Source organism: Wasmannia auropunctata, unplaced genomic scaffold, assembly GCF_000956235.1.
Source record: "Wasmannia auropunctata unplaced genomic scaffold, wasmannia.A_1.0 LD336092.1, whole genome shotgun sequence".
NCBI lineage: Eukaryota > Metazoa > Arthropoda > Insecta > Hymenoptera > Formicidae > Wasmannia > Wasmannia auropunctata.
In genome coordinates, this window is record NW_012026798.1 from 2133348 (window position 1) to 2155479 (window position 22132).

Consider the following 22132-nt stretch of genomic DNA (forward strand, 5'->3'; position numbering starts at 1 on the left):
ACTATCACTGATTTATCACTATATTTTATTTGAGATTTTATTTAACAATAATTTTATAGATAAGGATATGCTATGTTAAACTGTACAAGATTTAATCCATCCCATGCAAATATTGCTTTCTGATATTTACAAAAAATTTTATCCTTTTAACAAATATATTTCTTTTTTTTTGCTTTAAAATGTTTCGTATTATTATAATTTTTTTATTAATGGACTTCCGGTGATTGAGATAAAAGAACTACCAAGACCCACAATTGGAGCAGTGCCTATAAAAGTATATATTACGTTTCGTAGCGGTATTTGAATTATAAATGACAATTAACATATATGTGTATATATACTTACCATATAAATCAATACCAAAATCCTAGCTAACGGATATCTCCTTAAAAATACTCCCGTTCGAATGCTTATAGCGTCCAATGAAGAATAAGCTCTTTTTACTCTTCTAGTAACACTGGTATCGAACGGCGTTTCCATTAAAAACGTAGGAACTTGAGCCTTTGCGTCGTCCGTGTCGTTTATGTTGTTGTACGATATGTTTCTTCGCAAATTCCCTGCAGCATTTCTGTATTCGTGCTGTTAACAAGTATATATTATTAAAACGTACATACGTGAAGCCTAAAAAATATTCTTTGAAGGAAAACATTTAATAATGCTAAATTTTATCAATATCAAAATTTAATGTTCACTTGTGAATAAATATATAGCAGAAAAAAATATTCTCTAAAAAAAATTCGCAAGTTATTATATTTACTTCGATTTTTTCAAGCTGGAGACGTAATGCATTCCTTTCTGTCGTCAAACATTCCAATGCTTGCTGTTTTAGAACCAAAGTTTGAGTAAGAGTCGCTATTCTGGAGTCCATTTCGTTACTCGGCGTTGCCGATACAGACAATTGCAACTTAAGCCTAGAAATCTCTGAATTCTGCTTTTGTAACTGCAAACTAAATCCATTATGTTGACTAATTAATTCATCCTTCAGGGATCTTATTTCCTAAAACAACATTTGTATTTTTAACCATTACGATTTATTAATTCAATGACTTGGAGATGTGATTTTTGTAGAGATGCGAACAAAAAAATGTGTGTGCGACTTACCTCGGAATGCAATCTCATGTCTTCTTCAGTTTCTAATCTCCGACGTCTTTCACTTGCCAGAATCTCTTGATTTTGTAGATTTGTTTCGGCTGACTTTTGTCTTATCTTTTCCAAATTCAGATCTGCATTTGCCAGCTCTTCCCGCAGCATTTTCAGCTGCTGACACATTTGCTGATTTTCCTCCCTAACACTGTCACGTTCCTGCCTGCAATTTAATACGATAGATTAAATGCTCATAGAACGACTGCCGGATTAACACTGTAGACTCGTAAAATACTGGGATGTTACTTTAATTGATTCAACTCCATGATGGTGGCTTCATCCATAGCTGTCGGTGCGTTGCTTTTCAGTTCTGCTATAAGATTCTCCTTTTCTTGTAAAGTTTTCAGCGCCCTAGCCTTATGCTGTTCCAGCTCAGATCTAATCGAGTTTATCTCCTGCCTGTTCCTGTCGATGACCGATTGCAAATCTACTATTTGCTTCGACTGCTCCAACTTTTCCACCTCCATAGCTTTCAACTTTTCGTTTAGGACTACAATCTCTTTCTGGTAATCCGTCTGTTTCCCAAGGAATTCATTTTGTTTCTCGAAGTGTCTTTCCATATCTCTTATATATTTTGGCTTATTCGCTGAATCAATTGGATTATCTAAATTCTCTGTTTTCAAATTGTTTGACTTTATTTTGTATCTGGGCTGGGGATAGAATGTCACATTCGAATGTTCCTCTGCATTGCTGTGTTCTATAATACAAAAATGCAAAATATCTGTAGAAAATGACACGCTACAAATTTATATATGAAAAATTAAGATATGTATACCATTCTGTGTAGCTTCTGTTGTCGGATTATCCAGATTTTCACAATCTAAGGTCTGTACCTCGTTATATAGATATAAATTTGCATTTTCCCCATTTATCTCAGCGTCTTTATCATCCAGAGCATTAGGAATCATTTCAATTGAAACATGAGACGGAGTTGGACTAATCCGATCACTTTGAATTGATAGGTCTGAGTCTGTATCATCGGTTGGATGCTCCACCAACAACGATGAAGTGGTTGACGGTGATTTGAATGAATCCGCTGAAAGATTTCTCTTTGGACTCGGATCAGGTGTATTCAAATATGTAAACAGCGCATCATCCTTGGGTGCCGCTACATTTAACAGATTCACCGATGTCAGACTTGAGGTAGGAGCTGCATAGGGAATATGATCCGACGATCCCAACAGAGTTGTCTTGGACGTACTTCCATTTAGCCTGAAAGAAAAATATTTTCGTTATCTTTTGAATCATGTTCATGTTTTTTCATTACCTACATATTTTTACATTCGCTGTTCCACTAGCAAATGTCAAAACCTGTTGAAAGCTGTGCGACATTTCGACGAATAGAATAAATTTATCTATATTTTAGCGTTGTATGCAAATGTAAAGCGAAATGATGAAATGACATTTCGCGAAAAGTGGTGAACTGAATCCAAGTATTCAGCTGTAATAATCTGAGATTGACATGAACGCAATTACCCAGATTCTGGAGGGAGCCATGTAACTTCTGACAGATGACCCTGCGGCATCTCGTACTTATCTTTATTTAACACGGCCGCGGTGTTTTTGTCGATTTTATTTAACAGGTTCTCTGCCTTATCAGCAAGACCGGACAGCCAGGCCATATCGACGCGAGAGGTGATAAGAAATAATATACTGCCCGATGAAATGAGTAAAAACTGTGTCGCACGTAACGACGCTCGACGAGCCACCGCACCATACACTCCGCGGACTTCCGTTCGTTACGTGACAGTGAATACTGGAGTGAGTAATGAGGAGACAACGTGTTCGCGTCAGCAACTGCACCTCTCCCGCACTCGCTGCACTCAAACGAACTTTCCAATCCTCGGACAGAGAGAAATCTGAGAGAGGACATGACGGTCTTTTGCATGGTTACCTCCTCAAAATGCGCCCTCGTGCCCGCACTAACGCCCCCTGACGAAGTGGTTGTAAACTACGTAGCAACTGTCACTTTTCTGCAACGCGGGTATCCAATTTGTGGTGCGTGTCCGTGCTACATCCATCTCTCGAGATTTTCGAGACTGCTGGGGCTTTATTCTCGAAAACATGCGCATTCAAAAATCATGTTCTCTCTCAGATTACGAATACTTCCGGCGAGTAACACCGTCTTGGACTTTGTTCCGTGTCATGTATATGTATATATGTAATAATTTTGAATTCTTAAATTGAAAATTTAAAAATATATTTTTTGTATAAGAAAATTCTAAGCTTAGGTAACATAATATAATATAATATAATAAATTTGAAAGAAGTGCGCCAGTATAAAATTGCATTTTAAGAGATTTTTACTTTTATAATTTTCGAATGCGCAATTTTTCGAGAATATACATATAATCAATAAAGCTCCAGCAGTCTGGAAAGGTGGATGTAGCACAGACACGCACCACAAATTATAGTATGTATACCCGTGGTATAGAAAGGTGAATGTTGCTATGTAGTTTACATCCATTTCTTCAGAGGGCGTTAGTGCATGAGGGCATTTTGAGGTAAACACGCAAAAACGCCGCCATGTCCTCTTTCAGGTTTCCCTCTCAAGTGTCGTCGACAGCAGGTAAAGCAAATTATCAAGATTCAAGAGGACTTTTCTTGCGAGTTTATAAACCGGTTTGCAGTACGTACATATTACGTTGCACTAAAAATAATTTATGCAAAAGATCGAAAATTTGCATTAATGCAGATAAATATACAAACACGACGATTCGAAGTATGAGTCTTATGGACAACTCGAATGCGCAAATTGTTCTGGATGACCAGTTGCAGCATTTTATCGAAGCTGAGACTAAAAAGCAGCAATTCCAGGTTAGTTTCCGGGTCAGTCGCGCAAATGAATTTGCAGATTTTTTCTACTTATCTTCCTTGTATTTCGCACTTTGTAATATAAAAAATGTGTGAATATTTATTAATAATATTTTCCACGCTACTTTTTACGGATGCATAGTTCCATCTCACTTCCCGTGACATACTTGAGAGTTGAGATTATAAATTCAATTTATCTATTTGTCCACTGTCTACATTGTCCACATTTGTCTAAAATAGATTGAGCTAACATTCTTTACATGATTTTGACAAAAATACACGGTTATTTGAACATGTATTTTTCTTTTCTTTAAGCGCTTATCTGTGCTATGACTAAGAAATGGTGACTGAATTATATAATCAGATAAAACTTTCAGGGGTTGGTGCATGAATTGACCGGTCTCTGTTGGGAGATTTGTATGGACAAGCCGTCGCAACGCCTGGAGCCTAAAATTCACAAGTGTCTCGTGAATTGCGTGGAGAGATTCATTGACACCACCAATTACATCACAAACCGAATAGAACGTGTCGCCACGAGTATGCAGTCCGAGTCAGATAGCATGGAATGAAGGTATTCATTCCGTGGATTATGTGTGCTGATGTCATACATAAATTCTAAAAACTCTGTAATATATTTGTACTCTGTTTGCATATACAATTAGACAATGTTTTCGAGCATTCGGGGATTTTTGAGTCGCCACAGGCGTAAGTTCATATTTGGGAGCGTCGTCATTAGTGGCGTCATCTTTTTGACGCGTTACACGCAGCGCAAGCTGCGAGAATGGCAAGAGAACGAGATAAGGATGCTAATGGAGAGGACAAAGAAGCGACAGTACTACGAGAGCACGGAGAGATCGTGCAATCAAATGATATCGTCCCTCGCGGTGACCCTGAGGAGCTCCGTGGTCAAGGAAAATGACACAGAGATCATCATAAATCAACTTAGGGACGGCTCTGCCAACAAGATATCGTCCTGGAGCGAGTTGAAGGTGTTGGCGATCACGCGATCGGCCGTATTAATTTATTCTTATACCATGCTAGTTACATTTCTTAGAATTCAGCTAAATTTGATTAGCGGTCACATGTACAAGGGCGCGCAGAATGTAAACAACGGGGTTATCGGTAGCGAGGTGCAAGCGAGATACATGGCTCTCTCTAGTTATTTTATATACAAGGGCATTAAAGATTTGAGCAGTTTCGTAAAGAGTAAAGTTGTCGAGGTCACCGCTTCGTTGTCCCTGACGGAGAGATTGACGTTGAGAGATTTAGAGCAAATTTATTGGGCGGTAACATCTTCCGTGTCTGCCGACAGTTCGAGAGACCCTGTGAAGAATTTCACCTATTACACGTTGCAACACGATACCGAAAACAGCGACACGTCCGTCTATTCGAAGCTACGGGATCAGATGTTAGACGTGTCCGAGAGCGAGGAAGTACAGGATTTAATGCAGAAAAATATCAGAAGTGGATTCGCTTTATTAATGGATCATATATCTTCGTACTTCAGCGAACCTGCCAAAACTAATGGTGTACAGGACAAGACATCGCTTTCAGAAGGATCAAGCACTAGAAATTCGATTTTAACAAGGGGAGAAGCCACGAGCGATGCGAGTGGATTTGTAGATGTTAACAAAACCGCAATGGCCCTGGCCAAAATTATCCCTATTGTAAACGGCCAGATTCCGGATAATCCAATGCCGAACGACTTAGCAGCGGACTGGCTTCAACAGCTGATGTTAAATAATGATCTTAAAACACTCGGGGCGAATCTTTACGAGGCAGTCAGCTAAAGTTAATAGTGAGTCAATATTTTGAAAATTAAATGGAAGAATTACACTAGTTTACAGCAAAAAATTACTTTGAACGGACTAGGAGTTTTTTTATAGATTTTTGAATGCTAAAAATGATCCTTAAAAACGTGGCTAAAATCTTGCTATTGAAATTTTTAAAAATGCATTTTATAAGAAATAATAAGTTTATGACTTCTGATCGGAATTTCAAAATTAATTAATGAACACGTTTCGCAGATCGTGTATATTACTGTATATATATTCTCTCACTGAACAGAATATAGTCTTTCTTTTGGTTCATATTTCTTTTTTATCTATTTTTGATCTATTTTTGTCGTATCTTCCAATTGATTCCCTCACACACATACATATAACGTTACTGATGCAAAGTAATTTCGACACAAATCCAGTGAGAGTGGCACAGACCAATCTGTCATATAGATATTTTTCCGCAAAATCCTTTGACTATTGCGTTTTAGACATCTGTTGAATATTTCAGAGTAAAATTTTATATTTATCTTTTTCTTCTATTTTTTTGTGTTCTCCTTTCTTTACAAAAAAATTTCAAATATCGCCAAAAAAGCCATTTTTTGACATTAAACTTTAATTATCTTCGAAACCTGACGTGCTGAATAAGTTTGGTTTGCGGCATCGTTTTTAGCATCCAAAAATCTGTAAGAAATATGTAGTCCCGTTCAAAGTAATTAAAAAATTTTTTTTTGTAAACTAGTGTTATTGCTTGCACAATTGAAGAAGCAATCAATTCTTCGCAACAATATAATTTCCTTTGAATGTTTTTTCATATTCAGGTACAAGGTGTTTTTTGTATCGCAGAAAATTTTATTATGTATCTTTATTAAAATTAAATTATATATCATTAGATTAAAACACATGGTTAACGGTTTCATTAGTTTGCGATTAATGTTTACACCTAAAGGATAAATATAATTAGCAGATTAATATTTATTAGCGGATTCGTATATCTTATGGGGGAATATTTTAAATAAAACGACTAGCTATAAAACAATCGAGATTATAAGAAATCGCTTAAACGGCATTAGAACATAAGATATGTATGATAAGCGAGAATATTTTAAATTATATAATTTAATAATGATGTATTTTTTAACATGCCGTAATCGATAATAATTTTACATAATAAAATTTCATTGTTTTGGTATTATAATAGAGTTTTATTGTTCTTATAATTTTATAAATGAGGTCTCTATTTTTACACGTCTTAAATACACTGCTTTTGCTATTTGGTTAAAATAATTTGCTTAAGAAGGAATACAGTAATAGATTATCATTAATATGACATTGAAAAAATTGCAAAGCTGATTATTTCCATAATTTCTTGATCGACATATTCTTCTCAGAATCCTTTTGCATCACCTTTGCCACAGCCATCTCAAAATCTTCTTGAGTTACGTGAACTCGACGTTCTCTAAGAGCATACATTCCAGCTTCTGTGCAAACACCCTGTAATATAAATAATATACATTCGCATTTTAGAATATATGTGTAAACATAATGTGTTGAAGAAGTTACTGCATGCCAGAAAATTTGACACTTTATCGATTTTTTTTATGATAAAATATGAGAAGAGCTTTCAAAAAAATTTTCTATTAAAAGAAGGGTACTGAGTTTTTGGGAACTGTTATTCATACGAATAAATCTTTCGTGGTTCCGTTAAAAAAATTTAAGATGACCTTAAAGGGAGCAAATAAAGACTTTTAGATACTCAAAATATGCAAGAAAAAGTACAAAAATTACATCCGGGAATTTTAACGATTTCCGTTTTTCCTATTTTCTTTAATTTTTCCCGCTACAGGCATAATTTTCATGGATTCTACGACTTTAAAATACATAAAAATACGTAAGATTTATTCATTTGAGTAATAGTTCCCAAAAGCTCAATTTTGCGTATCCTCCTTCAAGATAGTCAAATGACACAAGATTCTATCTTAATATCTACACTTCTCTTTTAAATAACTTTTGGAACAAAATAACTCGTTAAAAATAGAGAATTACATTTACGTTTGACATTATGCCATTATAATTATGAATGAGAAAATTTATTTTTCATTACCTTGACTTCTGCTCCTGATGCACCGGGCATAAGTTCAGCTATCTTTCTCAGATTTATCCCACGTGTCAAATTCATTTTCCTAGAGTGAATCTTCAAGATGTCTAATCTGGCCTCTTCATTTGGAGGTGGAAACTCGATCTTGCGATCAATACGCCCAGGCCGCAACAATGCCGGATCTAAGATATCAATTCTGTTTGTAGCCATAATAACCTTTATGTTCTTCGTTGCTTCAAAACCGTCCAATTGATTAAGCAATTCTAACATGGTACGTTGTACCTGAAAGTATAAAATTACAATTTAACATAATTAAGGAGGATAAAATTACACATATTATATTTATACTAACAAGTAAGAAACTTGTTCCATACGTACTTCGCTATCGCCACCGGATCCAGATTCAATTCGAGAACTACCGATGGAATCGATTTCGTCCATGAATATTATAGACGGCGCGTGTTCTCTCGCCATTACGAAAAGTTCACGAACCATACGCGAACCTTCTCCGATAAATTTCTGCACCAATTCGGATCCGGATACGCGAATGAAGGTGCATTCGGTATGATGCGCGACCGCTCTTGCCAGTAGAGTCTTGCCGGTGCCTGAAAGATTTCACAAGATTTGTCACGATGTCATCAAAGATTTTGATAAGAAATTAAAATAATTGTGATAAACTGTAAAGGTTTCGTGAAGTTTCGCGAAGCACCCCAACAATAAAATTCCATAGTTCTGATTAAAGTTTCCGCTTCATTTTGAAAAGACAAAGAGTTCCCTATAGTTTATAACAAGAGTTGTGCTTAAAAATAAATTTCAATTTGAATTAAAAAAATGAAACTATGGAATTTTCTTGTTGGAGTGCTAACTTCACACATGCAAAGGTTTCACAGATCCTATGTAAGATCTATGTTTTTGACCGATAAAGACCTTTTTCACTTATTTGTGTTATTCTCTCGGTTTCTATACTTATTATCAAACATTTATTTAATTCATTCATGGTAATAACTTGGCAATCATGTTTTTTAGTTGTATTAAGTTGTATTACAAGGATGTGATACCTTCTTTTTTATTTTTTTAAAAATATTTTTTTAGTAACATAATAAATTTGTTACCTGGCGGTCCATAAAGCAGTACACCTTTAGGCTGCGCAATTCCGAGAGCGTCAAACAATTCCGGATGCTTGACCGGCAATTCTATGACCTCCTTTATCTCCTTTATCTGCTTATCCAAACCTCCGACCATTTCGTACGTGGAATCCGGCACTTTCTCCACCATCATGAGAGAGACGAGCGGATCGACCTTATTCGGCAGTATTTTATGCAGAGTATAACTCTCATTGCGCAGAGCGACACGGGAGTTTGGCGTCACGTCGTTGATGTCGATGTTCTTGTCTATGTCCACCACAAATTTGCCTTCCGGATGTACCTTGACCAGGACCTTCTTCTTGTCCATGGGTTTGACTACTTCTCCTACGTAGGAACCCTGTTCCTGCAGGAGTTGCAATTCCTCTCGTAGCATGCGTACTATAAAAGAGCCATAATTAAAGCAATTTTCATATATCACAATCAAGTATATCAGCCTCGTATAACAATAATATTTGTATCATTAATGTAGAATTTAATTTTTCTAGTTCTAAGAATTAGGAAAAGGGCCATAATTAAAACAATTTTCATATATCACAATCGAATATATATCTTTATGAGCATCGTATAGCAATGACATTTGTATCATTAATGTAGAATTTAATTTTTCTAGTTCTAAGAATTAGAAAAAGATAAAACAGCCATAATTAAAGCAATTTTCATATATTACAATCGAGTATATATCATCTTTATGGGCCTCGTATAACATTGACATTTTTAACATTAATATAGAATTTAATTTTTTTTAGTTCCAAGCATTAGAAAAATATAAAGAGTAAGTTTTAAACCGAGATTAAAGTCAATCTGCATTGATGGAAACGAGCATAAATCAAAACAGGCGTTTACCTTTAGCGTTGAGTTCATTACGCTGCGCTTGCAATCTCCTTAGATTTTGACTCTTTTCCGCAACAATCAGCTGCAATTCCTCGATCTTCGTAATGTAATACGGTTTAAAGCCTTCCCCTTTAGCACTCTTCTCGTCGATGTCCATCTGAAAAATTTCGAGTGTCCCGAGTTGTAGACAAACAAAGAGTTTTCAATCGGCGCGCGTAGTAATAATAATATTGAATATTTTTCTTACCTTATTTGTGAGCGTCATGACTGAGAATAGAGGGAACAATTGTTTCCCAGATAAATATTCAAAATACGCCTGTTTGGTGAAAGGGAGGCGAGGCGACGTCGGCGCGACTTAACCTCACTTTCTACAAAGCCCAACGGGATCACTTCTCACTTGTCACTCTCTCAGCCGACATTAAGCGCAATTTGTACGGTCTGCGAGTTGCCAAAATAAACATGTCAATTCGCATTTAAATATTTATTATTGGCTCAGCTTCCCTCTTTGTATTTGAATTTTTGATAACATCTACATATCCATATATTCTATCATTTTTATTTTAATGCAGAAAAATGTAATATATATGATGCAGCTACAAAGAACAAACTTACAATTAGTCCAAATAAAGTAAAAAAAAATGCGGTAAAAAGATGATTACTCCGATTTTCGATTAACTTGTTCGTCTGATTAAAAATTTAAAAATTCCCGACTACAAAAACTGATATCGTATTATTTCGTCTTCTTTGTTCATTTTTTTGTAAATTATAATTTATTTATGTAAAATATAATACTTATAATTAATAATTAAATTAAGAAAAATATAATCATTGGTTTTATAAGTTTTGCCATTGACAATTCTTAAATTCGCCGATCGAGCTAATCGGAGATAATGAGACCTAATTAAAGGAAGAATGTATAAATTTCTGATCTAATCAAGCTGAAGGAGTGACGGAGAGGGGGAGGAGATTGATATGCGTATACTATCAAAATATGAAACTTTTCGGACCGAGTGGATTTAATCGCTCCGATTAGTGACATCACATGCTCTCCTCGTCCAATCAGAAATCTAAAAATGCTGAGTCGCGCTCTGCGCGCTTTGCTCGAAAGGGTTTGCAACGTTCACTCGCGTCAGTCGCGTCCCTATTATCTTCCTACTTCATGATCCAGATCCACTTTATCGGAGAACGGTTATACACACGCTCGTACACGCCGATACCGATATATACGTATGCCTTATTCGAATACGCAATACCATCGTCGTCGATGCAAAATCGGAGTCGTGCGTCTACCTCGACGACGTTTCCGCGGCATAAATATGTAAATACAGTATGGCCGAAAGAAGCGGAAGCTTCTACACTTTCCCGGATGGCATTTCGTTATGCGACTGACGGAGTTTCGACGCTACGCCGTTCGATGTGATTCCCGTGGATACACGAGTCTCCGGAGCGAAATGACGTAAACGGTTACGCCGAGATCTTTCACGGAATATATTTCGACTAGATCCGATAAGAATGTCACTCGGTCGCCACTGGTAAGAGAGAGAGAAAGAGAGAGAGAGAGAGAGAAAGTGCGAGCTAGCGAGAGAGAGAGAGAGAGAAAGGGAGTGAGAGTGAGTGAGAGAAAAAGAAGGAGATGTTATGTTTATATCTCGGTGAAGTGTAGGAGGACACACCGCTCGTGAACTCTAAATACATCCCTCGCGCGCGCGGAGGATGGAATGCAACGAGCGGAGGCACGTTCGTCGGTGCACGTTCTAAAGCTACACGACGATGCCGCGGCAGGCCTACACCGCGTGCCCCGCCGACATTCCGCTCGGCGGCGTCGACGATGTCAAAGCCATAGGCGCCGCTGCCATGGACACGGACGTGGAGCTCGGCAAGGGCGAGGGGTGCGAGACCATCCCGGGCTGCTCCGGCTACTCGAGCATGGTGCACAGCAAGAAGGTCATTAAGCACGCGTTGCGGCAGCAGGCCAAGCGGCGCAGGAAGAACACGACGATAGCGTCGGGCAATTCCCGCACGTTGCCCAGGATCGTCGTCAAGCCGCTACCGCCGCCGCCGCCGAACGATCCGCCGTCCCCGGTCAATAACGTGCAGCACGTCAACGCCGGTAAATCTCTCGAGCCCCGCTCGACGTTTATTCCTCTCCCGTCTCCACTTCGCTTCTCGTTTCGCACAGGAGAGTCAGGTGGATTCGATGATTTTCTGCACGCCTGTCTGTTGCAGCGAGCGGTGTGATAACATCTGTAATGTTTATTTTGAGCAGTATAATAGACGGGAGATTATTCATGTACATTAGGTGACCAGAGTTAGTGATCATGAGTCACCGCTGTACATTGATAAATACTTATGCAGATTTGTTTTTACACTCTCGCCATTAGGAAAACACTAGTGGTACACACGACGTGCAGAAAAGCAATTCTACTGACTCTCCAATTCTGCTAATTTTCTTCACATAATTTGTATGCATTTATTTAGCATCACAACTGTGTGTACTATAAATCAGGATTACATTAGAGCATGTCCCAGTCTATTGATATTTCATTAATATTATAAAGTTACAATTTAATACAAGAGATTTGTCTTTCAGTCATTCAAATGAAAAAGTGAAAAAGGAAAGAGATATCATAAAATAATTCACATTTATGTGTCTATTTTTCATTACTTTGATGTAATAAATTGCATATAAATGTCTCAGTATAGATCATAATCAATGTTACATTTCAACATTCCTAATTATGCTATGTTTATGAGAAACTCAATGAACTTTTTAAATATTAATAGAAAACTTTGATCAATGATTGCATAATCATTTACATTTTCATTACTTGTTGCAAGTATGCAGAATATAATGTAATGATAATACATAATACTAATACTATTATAATTTGAGCAAACGATCATTGTATAAGTTTATTTTATTTCCTTTAGATCCTTGATGCAAAGTAGTGATTGTAGTAGACAGTTTTATATACAATTATTGATGTGATAATAGCGGATCATCTCAAATAATTCATATTTTGTACTTATATAGCAACGGAAGAACCTGCTGCCACAATGAGAGAAGTTTTGGCGAGTCTACCTGGATTTAGCTTAAAGTCAAGCCGCAGGCGATCGACAAAGAGACTGTCCGCAACCGCGCAATTAGAAGCTGGTCTCGTGGATTTGGAATCTCCAGCGAGTATATTAGCAAGTACGAGCTTACGCGCTCTGTTAAATAGGCATACGTTTCAAGGCTTGCCTCCACTTTATCAAAGGAAGCTCGCGCAACTCCTGCCTGCTGTAGACAGACAGGTACTGAACACAATTTCTTAATCGTCTATAACATCGAATTACTTCAATTTCATGTGTGATTTAGATGAAAATATCAAACTCTTTTTTTGTGATGAAATTGAACTCTTTATTATATTCGATGGGATTTAACTTATATTATTCTACGTTATTCCTCTAGGACGCTGCTATCTCTGGATTGAACAATGAATTTTTCGCGAGAGCTTGCCTAGAATGGCGGAAACGTCTGGCAGAAGGAGAATTCACGCCGGAAAATCAGCAACGCCTGAAGATGGAGGCGGAGCGAGACAAGAATAAGCTGGATCCATGGAAGGTGAAACACTTCGAACCGATATGGGGAGAGAAGCGAGAGCCTAAACTTAAATCGAATCTCCATTACATTACCGAGTCACGTTCCAGCGGTGCTGTGACACGATCGAGTTTAAGACTTCGTCTGGAATCTAGCGTGGATATTCCTACGTCGGAGCACGCAGTCTGTCCCATCGTAATGACCGAGGACAAAGTCGACACTAGCTGCAAGACCGAGATCAGCATAAAGACTTCCGACGATCTAGTTAATTCTGAGGAGGTGCAACAAAATCTATTGCCCTTGGATTACAACGCATTGCCGGACAATGTGACCGATGAGAAACATTTAGATGACTCCATGCAAGTAAATTCCATAGAGGTGACGGAAGATATTCAAATGCACGACAGTAAGCTGGAAGAAGTTGACAAGCTTGCGGATATTTGCGAGAAACAGGATTTGGTTGAGGCCAGTGAGATCGCGAGACAGATATGCCAGGAAGCCATCTCGAATGTGTACGAGGAGGAGACGAACTTTTCCTCGAGCGAGAAAAATTTACAGCCCATGGAAAACAACGTGATCGAAGCGTCGGAGGAGGACACCGTGCTGCTACCCGACGACAATTCGTCACCCAGATCGAGCGAGCAGATCGAACGCGCGTCGCACACGTCCGGGGAATCGATGTCGCAGTTGTCCAGTGAATATATATCGCAAGCGTCCCTCGATCAGATTTCGCAGATGTCCAAAGAACAGATCTCGCAAATATCCAGCGATCAGATTTATCAGATATCGGATTGCGAGACCGCGAGTATCCTCGAAAGCTCGTCGCCGCAGGATCAAGTCAGGCCCGCGGATATCGTTATCGAGGATACCAGTTTGATTAACAGCGATCAAACTGACGTGACACAGGCTTCCCACGAAAATCCAACGGACAGCGAATCGCAAATTCCAGAAGGAATGGAGATCGATAGCGAGACTTTACAGCGTATTCACGAACTCGAGGTGAGAATTTTAATACACTAACAAACGCGCTATTATTATATATTTAAGAGATTGTAGATGTATTATTAGCACAATCTCGATAAACTGTAATAGAAAATTAAAAGAATGTGAAAACTACTGTTATTATACCGTTTCCATACCGCGCTGTTATAAACTATATTAATCATACTTTAGGTACGAGGAGAAATGCGGGAAATGTATGAAGAGATTTCGGGATGTCCAGAGGAGATAATATATCCAATTCTGGAGGGAATGGAAATGGCTTCAACTAATGCAGAAGTAACCGAGCCTCAAGTAGTAACTGGACAAACTGAAGATACTACGGGAACGGACGTAAATGTTGGTAACGAGGACGAAGCTTTGCGAGAGGCGAATAATTATGTCTGCTCTGAAATGTTGGAATGCAGTTGGACGGTGGATCCGACCGTTAGTAACATCAATAACAACAATAGGGTAAGCATATATACATAAATAATTATTTTGATATTATTTACGTTGTATATAGCAGTGATGAATGATTTACGAGTTGATGATGTACACGCGTTATTTTTTTCAAAACAACTCAATTTTTGAAGATACAAAATAGTATAAGATTTGAACACAAAATAACCAGTTCGAGTTTAGGTAGAGCAAAGTTGGAATGTTTAGAGAGCAAGATAAAGAAATTAGAATTTAGCACTTAATTACAAATAAGAAATACTAAAGAGATAATTTTATAACAACTAGATCGATTTCTTCTCGATGCTTGTCAGGGAAATAATTAAAATATTACGATATAAATAAAATTATAACACAAAGAATATAGATCTTGAAGTTTAAAGAGAGATTTCATATGAGCAGTATAAAAAAAAAAGATAATTTTATAATAACTAGATCGATTTCTTCGCGATGCTTATCAGGGAAACTATCATGATATACTAAATAAAATTATAACACAAAGAATATAGATCTTGAAGTTTAAAGAGAGATTTCGTATGGGCGGTATAAAGAAGAATTAGTATAATTGATAAATTCTGCTTATTTTTTCAAATATCCAATGTTAAAAGTTTAAAAGTTTATATTTTATATTTGCCTTTTTCGTAAAGACGCAGGAGGAGCTGCAGGTACCTTGGCCTTTGGTGGCGGCTGCTCTTGACGGATCGGTAGCTGCTAATATCACAGTAACGACGCAGGATGAATGCAGCGAGACGTCCACAACGACCGACTCTACGACTTCTTCGCAACAATTCATTAATACGGACACCAACGTGGAATCCGTGAATTGCATTCAGTTGCCGGTTGTTCAAGGAACCACGTTTCAATCGGATGGCAGCCTAGCTATCAGCACACCGGGCAACACCTGCGTTATGAAGAGCCTGCAGTCGCAGAGTCCGCCGATCATCGCGTTCCCGCAATTGCAGTCCATCAGATTTGTGCAAACGAGCTTCAATCCGGAACAGGAGGCGACGTCTCCGCTGGCGAATAACTCGTCTACGATCTCGGCCCAGCTTCAGCCCCAGCAGAGTAACGCCGCGCAGGTTAACATGATACGGGCGCAGGATACCATCACTCAGATAAATACTCAGAACAACGGTGTGCGCGGTAACGTGAATCAGAACACCATTGTGACGCAAGGCCAGGTGCAAAATACCCTCCCGACCACGATGGGAGTACAGTCGCAGAATCGTGCACAAAATGCGATCGTTATTCAACATCCGACTGCCGCCTCTGTTCAACCCCGGCAAATCGCGGCCGCCGTGCATCAACAGCAGCAGCAGCAGCAGCCACAGCAGACGCAACAGCAGCAGCAGCAGCAGACGCAGCAACAGCAGCAATACGCCGGACCGTCAGTGACCGTTTCGTCGCGACCCTCGCGCGTATCCAATCAAAACACCCAAAGAGGCTCTAGAAATAGTAACAAAGAGCAAGGGAGCAGATCGAGGAGCTCCACGAAAGAACCTCCGGGCGCTGTCAACTTGGAGCGCAGCTATCAGATATGCCAAGCGGTAAACTGATTCGCTATCCACTTTAAAAGTTTGACACTTGAATACGTGATAAAGATACGAATTTATCGTTACGTTCGATGCGCATTACATTGATAAATGTAGGAACGCTGATATTATTTCAGGTCATACAGAGTTCACCGAATAGAGATCAGCTGAAGGCCCATCTCAAGCCACCGCCGAGTTTGCTCGCTAGAGGAGACGGTGCATTCACGACCAGCAAATCGGGCGGGCGCACCCTGACGACGGTCAAACCCCAGAAAACGCAGCAGGCGATACAGCACAATAAACAAGCTCAAAATAAGACGCAGGCAGTTATGCTGAGACATGTATTCGCTACGGCGCGTCAAGCCGCATCAACGGAGGTACGTAGCGTTTATTACGTTTATTAATTACATAGCTATTTAGATTTATTTACCTATGCTGCTTTCCGCACGTAATTACTCGCTATATCAAGGGTAAAGTATATTAATATCAATTTTTTTATGAATCTGACATTTCCAATAAGCGAATAAAAATATACAAAAAAAAAACGCTTATTCTTATGCGACATATTTATAACAAAGATGAGACCTGAAATTCTAAAATTAATAAATCTTACAAGAACAAATTAAGGAAATAAATTGCAGTAAATAATACAGATTACATACCTTACTATAAATATATCGCTGATTTGAGTTTATCCTTCAATATTTCTCTTATTGTTTGAAATGTATATACTGAAACGCTTGACGTACACGCATACTATTTTATCCTTTTTTGTGTGTACAGTGCTAATCTCGCGGGTCTCTTGTGATGATCTCGGTATCATACAGGTACCTAAATAAACAAATCTTTACATTAGTTTTGGGTTTCTAAACGCAGTAGAGATAGTGCGAACTTTAATTATCAGACGCAATGACGCAGCAACGATCTGTGTGAAAAGCTACAAAAATTTTTTCTATAAAAGTATGACAAGGATGATGGACAAACGCAACTTATTACGCAACCAACCGGGCTTAGAATACTGTAATTGAAATGTTATTTGTTTTAATATTTTTCTACTGTCGGTTAAAAGTAGCACTTGAACGTGCAATACGTCAGTTCAAGTTGCGTAAAAACGTTTATGGTGATTTCGTTAATAAAGTCCCCGATGCCTTGTAGGTTACAGAAAGCACTCCTATAGCGCAGCTTGGTTCCACCACCAGCAACGGTCTCGGGCAGTATATACTTGTACAAAGGACAGGAGTCGGGGATAGTGCGCCGAGAGCATCGTCCGCGCCTCCGTTACCGCCGCAGATCGCAGGGATGGGCGTTGGGGTCCATTTGGTGCGAGGTAGACCGGCGAGCGCCGGCGAGGGTTCCCATCAGGCTGTCACCCTAAAGGCGAGAGGCCCGGACAGCAGAGTGACAGGCGGCGCGGAACCGGGCGCGCCCGGCATGATAATCGGCGGCGATCCGCCACCCCCGTGCGAATGTAATATGCGAGGAGCCATGGTAATTTGCCGGCAGTGTGGTGCCTTCTGCCACGATGACTGCATCGGGCCTCAACGTATCTGTGCTACCTGCCTCATACGTTAAATCACTCCATCTTCATCCAACCGCGTTCGTGTATAAAAATTAAACCCGTCGTAAGAGTGCTGAGCATCCAAGTTGGTGAAACGGAAGATATCAAACATGTTATCGTATTAATTAATTTATGTACATGTATATTATATATAAATATATACGTATATAACACGCAACACACGTATACATGTATATACATATGTATATACGCATGCGCGTGCATATACACACACACACACACACACGCCCACGCACACACGCACAATGTAATATAAAATTACAATATATTACAAGATGTAATTAGAAAATTCGGGAACAACATTTCCGTTGACATTTGCTGAATATTGCGATCAGCGTTTGACATAGTATGCCATATTTTGCATGAGAAATATTGAATTACAATTTTTATCTAATTTTGTTTATTAATAAATATTGTCTTTGAACTTTTATTCATATTTTATATATTAATACATTCAATCAAACGGTTGAGACAAACGTTCCCAATTACTAAAACTAATTACCAAAATAATTTGTTTTAGTTATTGCGGGATTGAGATGAAAAAATAATAAAAGAAAGGTCTAGTTTATATTATGAGCTTTTATCTATAATATAATTTTATATTATTTTCTTTTTGATATTTTACAAAAAAGTATTAGATTTTGTCATTACAATGATTTTAGATAATCAGATAATCAGCTTGCAAGTTATGCAAAGCTTGCTTTAAAAGATTATGAAAATTTATATTATAAAATAAATATCTTTTAACAATTTTTTTATTTTTTCTAAATTTCTTAAATTTTCTATTACTTCAAAATTATTATATATTATCATAAGCTCAAGTAAAGAATTTATTTTTCCTTGTAAAAAGTTATTTACATATGTATCAGAAACGATCATACTGCAAATGTCTTGTGTACTTTTAGTGTTTCAAAATAGAAAATAGTAATACTGATTTTGACTGATAGTAATATTGAGTTTGTTATAGTAAAAACTATCTTATTTGACTGCGATGCACTCATGTAACGTATGTAATGTATGTTTATTTAGTTTAAAAATTACAAAGTATTGCCCAGCACTCTTATATGAACGGAAGTCTTTGCAGATTAAGGGTAATGAAGGATACAGTTGCGGGTATTGAAAGATTCGCTACATTATACAGCAGATAAAAAAACATATAAATAATTATGGAGCATCTTATTCTGTTATCTTGCCTATCATAATTTTATTACAAAAATGATGAGTATAACGAATTGTTAATATAAATAGTAAAATTAATAAACTTCTGTATAGACTTCTATATAGACATTGTAAATGTCTATATATAAAAACGCGAAATTATGTTAGGACAGTTAGTTTGTATTATAAGCGTAGCAATATACTTGCCTAGTTATTTGGATTTGATTATATTGACATGAAAAGATTATAAGTTGAGTAATTGAAATTTCATTGTCTCTGATACTGTTTTAAATACTATATTACTGATTGTAAGTTAATTTATATATTATTAATATATAATTTCTACTGTGTATTTTTCATTAAAATATGCAAATGGAAAAAAATTTTTAATATTCAATATGACGGATAAATACACAAAAGAATTCTGTGAGGATACTTTGCGCAATGTTTTTTTTTAAATCATCAAATGATCTAGTCTGTACTATACATATACATCTCTTCTACATTTATTTATTGCGCTATTTATTAAAGGTAATCTTTTTATAGTTTTTATATTCTTTATTATGTAACCACATTGCCATTTTATATGCTTATGATTATTACGAAAAATATATTTACTTCATTCATAGACATCTTATTTATTCATATTTGCACCATTTGCATTTAATAATGCAATGTGTATAATGTAATTCTGACTGTTAATTCCAATATTTCAACTGTATTCTTGTGCCCTTGCTTAAAAGGTTTAATCTCTTATATACCGACCCTTAATACAGTCTTCCACTAAACATCACACTCTATAATATGTATGTTTGTTATTTATTTATTAACACACGAATTTATTTTTATTATATAGCTGCGTAGAGGATATTCCTGTACATGTTGATCTCGAAGCTAAACGACGAATCCTTTGTACATGCTCTCTTTTAATCATTCCTTTGGAATATAGAGTGATCTACCGAACTCTTCGAGTCTTAATAATAGTTCAGACTACCTTTTGCACATGTATTAGTACATGTTGTATGTCAAACATAGTATTGTCGGACATTGTGTACAGGAACAATAATATATCACTGAGAATGAATAATTGATTAAGATTAATTGCAAATAATAAGAGAAGTAACTGAATATTCGTAGCTCTAACATAGACATATATGTAGCCTGTATATCATTCGATCTTATCTCCCACTTTGTTACGATTAATTCTCTAATGTTGTTAGTTATACCGAGGAATGATTTATTGAGAAATTGCGAAGAATACGATCATTAACATAATTTTATCGATGTATGCTCCGTAGTATATCTAGAAATATTCTGTGCAGTACAAATGATGCAGTAATAATTCAGAATCGTTTGGAAGTATCGTTTCTGGCAGTCGTAGGGTGATTACTATCTTGGACTTGAATTAGGACATACATATATATATATATATATATATATGAATACATTAATTGTATTCAATGCTATAACTGTACACCTTGTACAATGTTACTGATAGATGCAGGAGATGCACATTGTAGTTGACTTTAATTGTACTCATTTCTTCTCTTTATCTTTTATCTCGTGTGAATAAGATACATTTATTCCCTGTGTCAGATCGATGTAAATGGATCGGCGACTAAATAATATTATTTGCGAGTATCATTATCTGTAACTAAATACGCATAAATTCAAATGTTGAATATTTAAAAAGAGTGGCAGCTATTCCAATGTTAAGATCAAAATATACATCGTAAATAATTTTAGAACTGCGTAACAAAAATATAACTTATATGGTGAAGTAAGTTCAAGAATGTAAACAGATAATGAATTTATCTTATTCTTTTACTTTGGCTTTTTTTGATTTGAGATTTAACAGTCATATAATTTAATATTGAAAATTTGGACTGATGATCTTATCAAATTTTTTACATATTTGGAAATGGTATATTTATTAATGGATAAAAAGTAACAAAATAAAACTGATAAGAAATATTTTTCGTCGGAAATATTTTCGATAAACCGGAGAAATTGTTTCTGAAAAGATGTACATAATTTATGTATAAAATATAGTAATTTGTAGTGATTGATTACCAAAACACCAATTTGTTGTAAGAATTTTGCATAAAAATCATATTTTGCGAATTCAGTGTTTTATTTTATTCACTAGGATCTAATAGACTTACAAATTGCAACATCAACGAGCATTCATCTTTCACTGACTTAATTTCCATGCTAGCGCACATAGATATGTACAACGCGTATATATAAATGTATAATATTATTTGTATTTTGTGTTATTGGAAACTCATATTTAGTATAGGAGTAGAGAAAGAACCAGACAATAGTAAATATGATGACTGAGATTGATAAGATCATGGTGTGCAGTTGCAGCATTATAATACGTTTTATGTACATTTTATTCATTCTATGTCATCTCCCTCTCTATGTGCATACAATCAGACCCTCATCTGTTATTGTTACGATCGTAAGGATTCTAAACAATTAAAGATTTTTGAGGCAATAATATGCTAAATCGCAATGTAAAGATGTGCCAGAACTTAAGTTCTATAATTACTTGCCGACTCCACCGTACATTACAAATTAAATCATTTATATATATATTTTTCTTTTTAGGAAACAACATACGAAGGAATAGATACGATAAAAACCTTTTTCTGTTATTGTTTTTATAAAATTTTTATTTTGTATGATTTAACATGTTATCGCCCCGGCTCGTCAACTTAACGAAGTTAAGAAATATTGCATTGCATTGTGTCATACTTCTCTTAAATATTTTTAATCGTATTATTACTTACCGATATCGATTGTCTATCATGTCATCGTGATTATGATCGTTTATTTTTTATCAGTAATGATAGCAACTAGTATATTACTGCAATTTTCGATAGAAGTTACTCTGTATCCGTCGCTCAAATGTAAATAAAGTAACGTACGTTTAATATGGAGAAGTTGTTTAATGTGCAAGTATATCACAATTAAAGAACGTTCGATATATATATATGTATATATATATATATATATATATATATATATA

General features: G+C 36.6%; 5 protein-coding genes across 6 annotated transcripts; 3 read left to right on the top strand and 2 right to left on the bottom strand.

The window, feature by feature from the left end:
• Positions 1-6: 6 nt before the first annotated feature.
• LOC105462972 (golgin subfamily A member 5) lies at positions 7-2981 on the bottom strand. Of its 2 annotated transcripts, none has more exons than XM_011709924.1 (7): positions 2620-2981; positions 1919-2355; positions 1390-1840; positions 1102-1306; positions 758-997; positions 346-579; positions 7-266 (listed from the first exon to the last, which is right to left on the bottom strand). In XM_011709924.1, exons 1-7 carry the CDS (start codon positions 2763-2765, stop codon positions 207-209), a joined length of 1773 nt encoding a protein of 590 aa, XP_011708226.1. In that variant the 5' UTR covers positions 2766-2981; the 3' UTR covers positions 7-206. The 2 variants fall into 2 exon arrangements, with proteins under 2 accessions (XP_011708226.1, XP_011708227.1); XM_011709925.1 differs by lacking the exon at positions 2620-2981 and adding an exon at positions 2415-2600.
• A 694-nt stretch (positions 2982-3675) lies between these two features.
• On the top strand, positions 3676-4624 carry LOC105462976 (mitochondrial import inner membrane translocase subunit Tim8 A-like). Its single transcript, XM_011709928.1, has 2 exons — positions 3676-3960; positions 4335-4624. The coding sequence occupies exons 1-2, from the start codon at positions 3868-3870 to the stop codon at positions 4524-4526; spliced, it is 285 nt and encodes a 94-aa protein (XP_011708230.1). The 5' UTR covers positions 3676-3867; the 3' UTR covers positions 4527-4624.
• Positions 4436-6654, top strand: LOC105462975 (peroxisomal biogenesis factor 3). The gene is made up of 2 exons (XM_011709927.1): positions 4436-4528; positions 4620-6654. The coding sequence occupies exons 1-2, from the start codon at positions 4523-4525 to the stop codon at positions 5745-5747; spliced, it is 1134 nt and encodes a 377-aa protein (XP_011708229.1). The 5' UTR covers positions 4436-4522; the 3' UTR covers positions 5748-6654.
• Positions 6655-6919: 265 nt separating this feature from the next.
• LOC105462973 (26S protease regulatory subunit 8) lies at positions 6920-10240 on the bottom strand. The gene is made up of 6 exons (XM_011709926.1): positions 10057-10240; positions 9822-9966; positions 8946-9356; positions 8212-8438; positions 7840-8115; positions 6920-7229 (listed from the first exon to the last, which is right to left on the bottom strand). The coding sequence occupies exons 1-6, from the start codon at positions 10072-10074 to the stop codon at positions 7089-7091; spliced, it is 1218 nt and encodes a 405-aa protein (XP_011708228.1). The 5' UTR covers positions 10075-10240; the 3' UTR covers positions 6920-7088.
• Positions 10241-10830: 590 nt separating this feature from the next.
• LOC105462977 (polycomb protein Asx) lies at positions 10831-18058 on the top strand. Its single transcript, XM_011709929.1, has 7 exons — positions 10831-11919; positions 12844-13103; positions 13261-14388; positions 14563-14841; positions 15474-16373; positions 16496-16735; positions 17514-18058. The coding sequence occupies exons 1-7, from the start codon at positions 11580-11582 to the stop codon at positions 17928-17930; spliced, it is 3564 nt and encodes a 1187-aa protein (XP_011708231.1). The 5' UTR covers positions 10831-11579; the 3' UTR covers positions 17931-18058.
• Positions 18059-22132: the final 4074 nt, after the last annotated feature.

Excerpts from the sequence above, each read along its gene's own strand:
- LOC105462972 (XM_011709924.1), bottom strand. The coding sequence starts at position 2,765 with ATGGCCTGGCTGTCCGGTCTTGCTGATAAGGCAGAGAACCTGTTAAAT. Across the intron at positions 1,841-1,918 it reads AACAGAAGCTACACAGAATG|AACACAGCAATGCAGAGGAA; the intron begins GTATACATATCT and ends TTTGTATTATAG. Across the intron at positions 1,307-1,389 it reads ATGGAGTTGAATCAATTAAA|GCAGGAACGTGACAGTGTTA; the intron begins GTAACATCCCAG and ends ATTAAATTGCAG.
- LOC105462976 (XM_011709928.1), top strand. The coding sequence starts at position 3,868 with ATGAGTCTTATGGACAACTCGAATGCGCAAATTGTTCTGGATGACCAG. Across the intron at positions 3,961-4,334 it reads CTAAAAAGCAGCAATTCCAG|GGGTTGGTGCATGAATTGAC; the intron begins GTTAGTTTCCGG and ends TAAAACTTTCAG.
- LOC105462973 (XM_011709926.1), bottom strand. Across the intron at positions 8,439-8,945 it reads ACTGCTTTATGGACCGCCAG|GCACCGGCAAGACTCTACTG; the intron begins GTAACAAATTTA and ends GAAATCTTTCAG. Across the intron at positions 8,116-8,211 it reads GATCCGGTGGCGATAGCGAA|GTACAACGTACCATGTTAGA; the intron begins GTACGTATGGAA and ends TTATACTTTCAG.
- LOC105462977 (XM_011709929.1), top strand. The coding sequence starts at position 11,580 with ATGCCGCGGCAGGCCTACACCGCGTGCCCCGCCGACATTCCGCTCGGC. Across the intron at positions 13,104-13,260 it reads TGCCTGCTGTAGACAGACAG|GACGCTGCTATCTCTGGATT; the intron begins GTACTGAACACA and ends TTATTCCTCTAG. Across the intron at positions 14,842-15,473 it reads ACATCAATAACAACAATAGG|ACGCAGGAGGAGCTGCAGGT; the intron begins GTAAGCATATAT and ends TTTTTCGTAAAG.